General features: G+C 32.8%; 1 protein-coding gene across 1 annotated transcript; it reads left to right on the top strand.

Moving 5' to 3' along the window:
• The first annotated feature begins 3,397 nt into the window (after window positions 1–3,397).
• On the top strand, window positions 3,398–4,700 carry LOC135960282 (tissue factor pathway inhibitor-like). The gene is made up of 2 exons (XM_065511530.1): window positions 3,398–4,032; window positions 4,105–4,700. Exons 1-2 carry the CDS (start codon window positions 3,918–3,920, stop codon window positions 4,566–4,568), a joined length of 579 nt encoding a protein of 192 aa, XP_065367602.1. The 5' UTR covers window positions 3,398–3,917; the 3' UTR covers window positions 4,569–4,700.
• Window positions 4,701–7,663: the final 2,963 nt, after the last annotated feature.

The following is a 7,663-nucleotide window of genomic DNA, read 5'->3' as shown; positions in this document are numbered from 1 at the left end:
CTTAAGTATACTGATATCCCATGTAACATAGCATGAAGTCAGTAGTCAATTTAGTGTATCTTAATAACTAGTCACGTAGCTATTGAAGTAACTAGTTCCCAGTTGTTAGGAATTACTCACAAAACGTTTAAAGTGACTACTCACTAGATTACTTAGAGACACATAGGTGTCAATTGTCTTCACGCTAGATTACCTGGGATATATAAAGTAACCAATTGTCTTCTCTTTGCACTACAAAGTGAACATACGTATCAAATGACCCAAAATATATAAATTGGAGTCAGCCAAGTGATAGAACATTAGTGACAATTACTGACTACTGGCTTAACAGCTGGAAAGATACATATTTGGGGAATTCGGAATGTTGATTTCAACAGACAGACGGATAAACAAACAGCATCCGCGTTCAAAAGATACGCCATCTATTGCAAATTCCGCATTTTTAAGTCATACATCCAATAAAATAAAAATAAATAATACGTAAATGTAGTAAATATAGAGTAAATTTATTTACAATTGTATCAACAACTTGATATACATTTCTCACCACCACCCTCGTAATCACATGCTACATTTAAGGTTAAACAGATTTTGATAACCGGGTGTGATTGAAATATTTTGCAATTTATAAATTAACCACGCATTTACTTAATAATAAATAAATTGTATAGTATTTTCATTATATAGATTCATATATATTCAAATATTTACACTATTTTCAATACCGTTATTGTTTACTACTCAGTTGCCAACCTTCGCTAAAAAAAAAAACTTTGAATTTTAAACACCTGACATCATTTTTGTCTGCCGTTAACATGAAAGTATTTCAACATCAACATTTATGTAAATAAACTAAACGCACTTGGCGAAAAAATGCATTAAAATTGATAAATGTATGTAGCATTTTAATAATTTTATTAAAACTAGAATTTTTCACATTTTTTTGGTACCTAATTTATTTATTTACTACACACAAATTTACTCTTACTTATTTATTACCTCATACCGCGCACTCACCGCTTAAAGTGTTGCCACTTAAGTGAGGCAGCAAGCACATTGTCGTCAGTGATACTTATGCGTGTGCGTTTTCTTGTTTTGATATTTTATTGGAGTAAATACTTATACAACAAGTAAGTATTTTATAAATGTTGTCTTTTTACTATCTAGCTGCTCAATGAAGGTGAGAGCAGCAGTGTATAGTGTAGAGAAAACCAAAACCCAAAGAGGACTGGTTTTAAATACGCCGCACTTGCTGTAGAATGATCAAGAATGATCAACAGCAGCAACGGCAGCAACAACATTCAATAACGACAATAACAAAGCTCTAAAAATGTTTTTTTTTTTTGTAAATGAAACATTTAATAGTGTTGGAGGTATATGGCCAAAATGAATTGGTAAATACCCTAAATAGCCTAACAGAAGAATTGATAAAAATAGCTTTGCAGCCAGCACCAAACTCTTTAGGCTGGTTCACATACCTCAAGTTTACTTGCGCAAGTTTTGAGTTTATTGATGAGAGAAGAGATTGAAAAGGTTTTTCACTTTCTCTTCCTCAAACTCAAGTAAACTTGAGGGGTGTGAACCAGCACTTTCTAATTGACTTTTTGAAGGAGTAAAGAGCGACCGTTGTCATCATCTGACTGATATGGCATTTATATTGAAGATATCTAGAATGATAACAAGATCTTCAACTCGAAATGGAAGATTAATCTCGCAGTTTTTCAAACCAAAGTTTCTTAATGCTTCGAAAATGTCGAATCGTGTGCCAACTAATCGTGATATGCGGGAAGTTTTGCTTTACTTTTTTTTTAAAAAAAGAGAAGTAACACTCAGGCAATTAATATGCCTATATATAATTGTTTTACTTTCTTTGGAAAGGGGATAGAGAGTAGAAGAAAAGGTGGTGAAAGGAGAAGAAAAGCTTTTAATTGACAACTCTGCAATTGCGCGTTATGTTTGTTATTAGTGCAGATTGCAGCGCCTGTGGTGGTGAGATGGCGCATTAGTCAAGCCAACAACCTTTATTTAATTATTTTACTTCGGTGGCGTTTTAGTGTTATACCACCGAAGGAGGGCGCTGTGATAAATATTAGTTATTAGTAAACTAATAATTATTATAAACTGATGTTGTTGATTGGCAGCGGCTGGGAATCGAACCCAGGCCACAAATACCATATCATGCTTAATGATCAAACGCGCTAACCAATTAAGCCACAGCACCATCTTACTTATTTAATTTGAAAAGAAAAGTGCTACTGAAGCACACCGATTGCTCACCAAAGCTTATGGTGAATGTGTTCCAACGGTTTCAACGTGCGAGTGATGGTATGTGCGGTTCTTCAGCCCAAAAAAGTTTGAAGACCAAGAATTGGAGGCATTACTCCATGAAGATTTTTGTCAAATTCAACAAAGCAGGGAAATTGGACACCATACGATTTGAAGCCGAGAGACCTTAAACAATTATGATTGATAGCTATAACATAACATAATTTTTTCAATGATAAATGGATCCATTACAATAACCCGAAGGGTAAGAGATCATATGTGAAGCCCGCCGAATCGAAACCAATGACAAATATCCATGGCGCTAAGGTAAGTCTCTGTATTTGGTGGGATCAAAAGAGTCCTCTCTATTATGAGCTGCTGAAATTCAATCAGACCGTCCCAGAAAACCTGTAACGAATGCAACTGATTCGTTTGAAGCGAGCATTGGCCGAAAAATGCCCAGAATATGCGGCAGACATGAAACAGTAATATTCCATTATAACATCACTCAACCACAATAAGAGTTTGGGAAGTTTTGCCTCACCCGCTCTATAGTCCAGATCGTGCCTAGTCCGAATACAATTTGTTTCGATTGATGAAGAACGATCTCTCTGGGATACGCTTTGGAACAGATTAGTCGATATTAGCTTGATTCGTTCTTGGTCTCAAACGATGAGCAGTTCTTTTGGCTCGAATTATTGCAGAAGTTATGATATTGTTGAATAACTTCTGGCCCATCAAGCTGAGGGTTGTAGGTTCGATTCCTGCCAAAGACTCTGGGTGTATCTGCAGACAAGTCAAAAAGCTTCGCAGTTTGTAATTGTTATACAAAAAATTATCCTCGCAAAGTGAACAACTGATCTTCACTGAGATTTTGTATAGTAATTAGATTAATTTTCGATTTATGTTACAAACAAGATCTCCATCCCAGTGTACCAAACAAACTTCAAAGGCGATTTGTCTGTAAAAGTAAAATATAAAAAAAAATAAATAAAAAATCTATGTACAACAGAATTAAATTTTTGTAGACGCAATACATTTTATAAAGAGATTTGTGATGTGGTTGTTGTTGTTGCTATTTTTCTATAATTTTGTTTACAATACAGATTCCAAACTAAATGCCGGAGTTAGTTTATTCTGAATACTTCAACTGATCACAAGTGCAACACGCTAAACAGTTAAAAATACATAAATCTATTGAAACATCCAAATACAAAAAAAAAAAACAAATTAAAAGTTCCAACTCAAAACATTCCATCCAATAAGTACTTTAAACGTCTTCTATTGCTCGCGCTGGCTATTTTTATTTTTAGTTAATGATTTCAGTGTTTCTTCTTGTGTGTTTTCGGACTTAAACGAAACAATTAAAAGTTGCAAATGCAATAATTTTGCATTAATTTTCATCTTCATTATTGTAGTTTGATAAACAAAAAAAGAAAAAAATAATAATAAAACATCAGCATTAGCAAAAGAGTTCTACTTGAGTGCTTCTACACAGACCATTTAAAAGACGCCGCTGACCACGCAAATAGTGAAAATTACCTTTAGTTTCACTAACGTTTTGCCATCCATACCAATTGGTGATACAAGTATTCATTGAAAACGATTTTTATCTTCACACCAAACGACGCTGGTGTGCCAGTGTAAGCAACATGAAGTTTCCAACCGCTACGTTAATACAATTCTTAGTCATATTTGCGTTGAGATCAGCGAATGATTTTCAAGTGGAAGCCACTGTGGGTTTATATGGCCCGGATAGATATGAAGGTAAGCTGTCTTAGGTAATATAAATGACCTTGACTTATTTTTATTTATTTTGTTTGTGAATTTGTGTTTTAGGTTTACCAGAAATCTGTTTAATGCCCATGGATTTCGGTTATTGTCGTGCCAAGGTACAACGTTACTACTTCGATATAAGACGCATGAAATGCAACATGTTCTTTTGGGGCGGCTGTGCCGGCAATGACAACAATTTCAAATCCATTGATGAGTGCAATGACTTCTGTGGAGCTCCTTATGAGGACCATGTCCTCAATGAAGTGGTGGCTGTGAAGAAGGAACGCCCCATTGCCGAGGGTAGAGGAAGTTCCAATACCAAATATAGTAATGCTAATAGCAGAGACAGCAGTGTTTCCAAATCGGTGCCTAAATTCTCCATAAAACCAAATGTCACTTCTAAAGAGACCGGTTACAAGGGATCTTTTAAGGCCAGTTCGAAAAGCTTTAATGTAAATCCAACACCAAAATTAAGCAGCAACAATAATCCTTTAGATACTATGGATGATGAAGATTATGACGATTAAGAGAAGTAGCTGGAGTATTTTTGAAATACTTATGAAATTATATACATATTTATTATTTAAATTTTTTATTTGTACATGTAATTTAATAAATTATATTTAAACAACAGAGAGTTGCTCTGTGGATATGTAGAATTTTAATCATTCTCCCCTTCATCTCTAAAATAAATCTGTAACTTCTAAACCCTTACGCCGATTTGAATGAAGTGTAGTCGAGTTTAAGTTCTGAATTTGGACCTCATGACCCCACCAGGGACCAGGGGTTCTCTAATTAGGACACCTCGGGTATGTTCAATTTTTAAAATGATCTTATTTCTTCGTTTGTGTTCCGATTTAAAAAAAATTACACATACAGAATCTCCTCGTCAAGCACTACATAAACCTCGCTATCAATTATCTCTTACACGTTAGGAGATATTCGCATTTGAAAATTTAATTTTCAACATTTTTACCCACCCTACACCAGTTTTTTGGTGACCGCGGTTCCAAATATTCTCCGATTTTACCCATTTTTCTTTTATAGGATTAACAATAGATCTATATATCAAATAAAGAAAGAAGTGTTTAAAAATCATGATTGAGTCCAAAGTTACATGCATTTGAATATAAAAAAATTAAAAAAGGCGATTTTTCGCAATTTTTTTGGGAAAAAAGTATTTTTATTCATTTTAAGTTATCTAAAAATTTTCTAAGAGGATGTATAATGAATTTGTACTTTTTGAAAAGCTAACTTTACGTCAAATATTTTAAATGAAAAAAACATTTACAATTTTTGATACCGACGGGATCAGGTCCATTCAAAAAAAGCCTATTTTTTATGTAAAATTCAAATTTAGGGCAAAAATTCTCAAATCGCATACTCGATATCAAAATATAGTAACCTATTTTAGATGGCCCAATAAGTTGTAAATTATTTTGCAAAGGGTTTCGATAACCCCGCCCCTATTATGGATATTATAGCCAAAAAATGGAAAAAATCCATTTTTCAAGATTTTTTTGGGAATTGCGGGATAGTTGATAACAAATTTCAAAATTTGTTTTTATTTTTCCATTTTGAATAGAAAAATCTACATAACTGTGAAATTTTATTAAAAAATATTCATAAATAAAAATTTATGAATATTGAATATATAATATGTCTACCTTATGTTTTTTATGTGTCAAATAAATTAGGGAAAACTAAACATGTTTTATTATATTTTAAAATAAAATTTAATTCATTTCCAAAACAAAAATTACATCATATATGTAGTTTAAAAAGAGTAAATAAGTAAAAAAGTAGTTCTCTTTTGCTACTTTGCTGGAGAAAGTACTCTACACTGTGAATAGCGCAGTTATTTCATATAAATAATGTAATATGTTAGTCATAGAACTAGTTTTTTTAAAAAAAATTGATTTTTAAAAAAGCATTCAGAAAGTCATTTGACTTCTTATTTTAGTGGCAAAGTTTCCAGACACCGATAAAACTCTTTCGCTTTAAACAGGTGGTGACTTCATCGTTAATAAAGCCGATTGCTACTTGCTTCAAATAAATCTAATTCCCGCTTAAAACGACTTTCAGCATTAGATTTTAGATGTTTAGTATTTTCTTTTTCAATATTGATTGAATAATCTAATTCATTTTTTTAAATTTTGCTCCATTTGTATTTCGGAAACATCATCATCATCGCTTTGAACTGATGAGGGAACATTGCGGTCAAATAGGCGTATGTGTGAACATTGTCTTTTTGTATTATAATTTAGCTTATTATGTTGAAAAGTTATTAGGAAATTTACATAAGTCTGCTGTTATATTGTTTACTTTTTTGAGAAATCGTAGAATTTTTAGATAACATCTTCATAAAGAGTATTCATCATAGCAAAATATCGGCTTAATGCTTCTACTGTATCCTTAATGGGGTTTAAAACCTCCACTAGTATTTGGAACAAGCAATTCATCAAACAGAAATATTATATTTAAATGTATTAAATTTCCCGTTATTCCCGGGAAAAAATTTAAATTTCCCTGGAATTCCCTGCAATAATTTTATGGGAATTCCCGGGATTTCCCGGCCGGAAAATTGAATTCATTGGAACCAGCCGAAATGCCACTACATGTATTAACATTGAAGGTGAACCGACTTTGTCCGACACTGTATATTAAAATCGAGATCGATATGTAATATAAAACAGATGTTTTCTAAAGGAATATTATTAAGTATATTATCGAAAAACAAGTATGATATTTTTTGAAATAGGGGTTATACGGAGGGTAAGTTCAATTATGGACCGATCCTCACAAACGTTTTTAGAAAGATTTAGGTTCATATAAAGCTAGTTTATGTTCCAATTCATCATGATATTAATTACTATACGACAATCGTGAATGTTCAAGTAATTTTTGAGGGGGAATATACATGGGGACTAGGAACAAATGTTGTCCGATTTGCGTCATACTTTACAGTATAATTTCAGAGTACTGAGAATTAATTTGTGAAGCTTTTATCAGCATTGTCGCATAAACAACATATTAATGACTGCTGAAACAGTATTCCGGGGGGACATTTGTATGGATGCTAGGTGAAATCATGGACCAATATTCCCCATTTTAAATAACAAACAAACCTTATCAACAGATAGTATTTGTGGGAAATTTAAGGGCCCTATCGTGTTTGCAACAGATAGTCAGATTTCATGGGGATTTCATGTCAAGTGAACAAATTATTAAACCCGATTTCTTCCGATCGGGATGAAATTTTCACCAAGTTTCTATTGGATAGTAATTTAGACACAATTTTGCAACAACATCGTTTAACAACTCTCTGAGTTGGAGGCAGTCCAAATTTTACATTTTGGCCAAATAGGTGGTTTTTCTATTGTGCTTAGCAAAATTTGTCAACGGATTTCGAAAAAAAATTGACCATTTTTTTTAAATGTGCCTTTTTTCTCAAAAGAAAGCTTATGTCTTTAGCTTGAAGAGCGTTTTAGTCGCTTAGTGGGACGCGAGTTGGATAATATCTATCAAAATAAATGGTTTTTAACTCAAGACATACAATTTTAGACTTTTTTGCAAATTCAAAACACTGGTGACTTTTATTCAAAAAAATTTTGAAAAAATG

Source organism: Calliphora vicina, chromosome 1 (assembly GCF_958450345.1).
Source record: "Calliphora vicina chromosome 1, idCalVici1.1, whole genome shotgun sequence".
NCBI classification, from domain to species: Eukaryota; Metazoa; Arthropoda; class Insecta; order Diptera; family Calliphoridae; genus Calliphora; species Calliphora vicina.
Note: the sequence above shows the minus strand (reverse complement) of the source record. Positions and strands in the feature narration are given on the sequence as shown.

What these genes read in the sequence shown, in the direction of transcription:
- LOC135960282 (XM_065511530.1), top strand. Translation starts at nt 3,918, where the DNA reads ATGAAGTTTCCAACCGCTACGTTAATACAATTCTTAGTCATATTTGCG. An exon ending in TGGCCCGGATAGATATGAAG is followed by an intron (nt 4,033 to 4,104) that starts GTAAGCTGTCTT and finishes TTTGTGTTTTAG; the next exon opens with GTTTACCAGAAATCTGTTTA.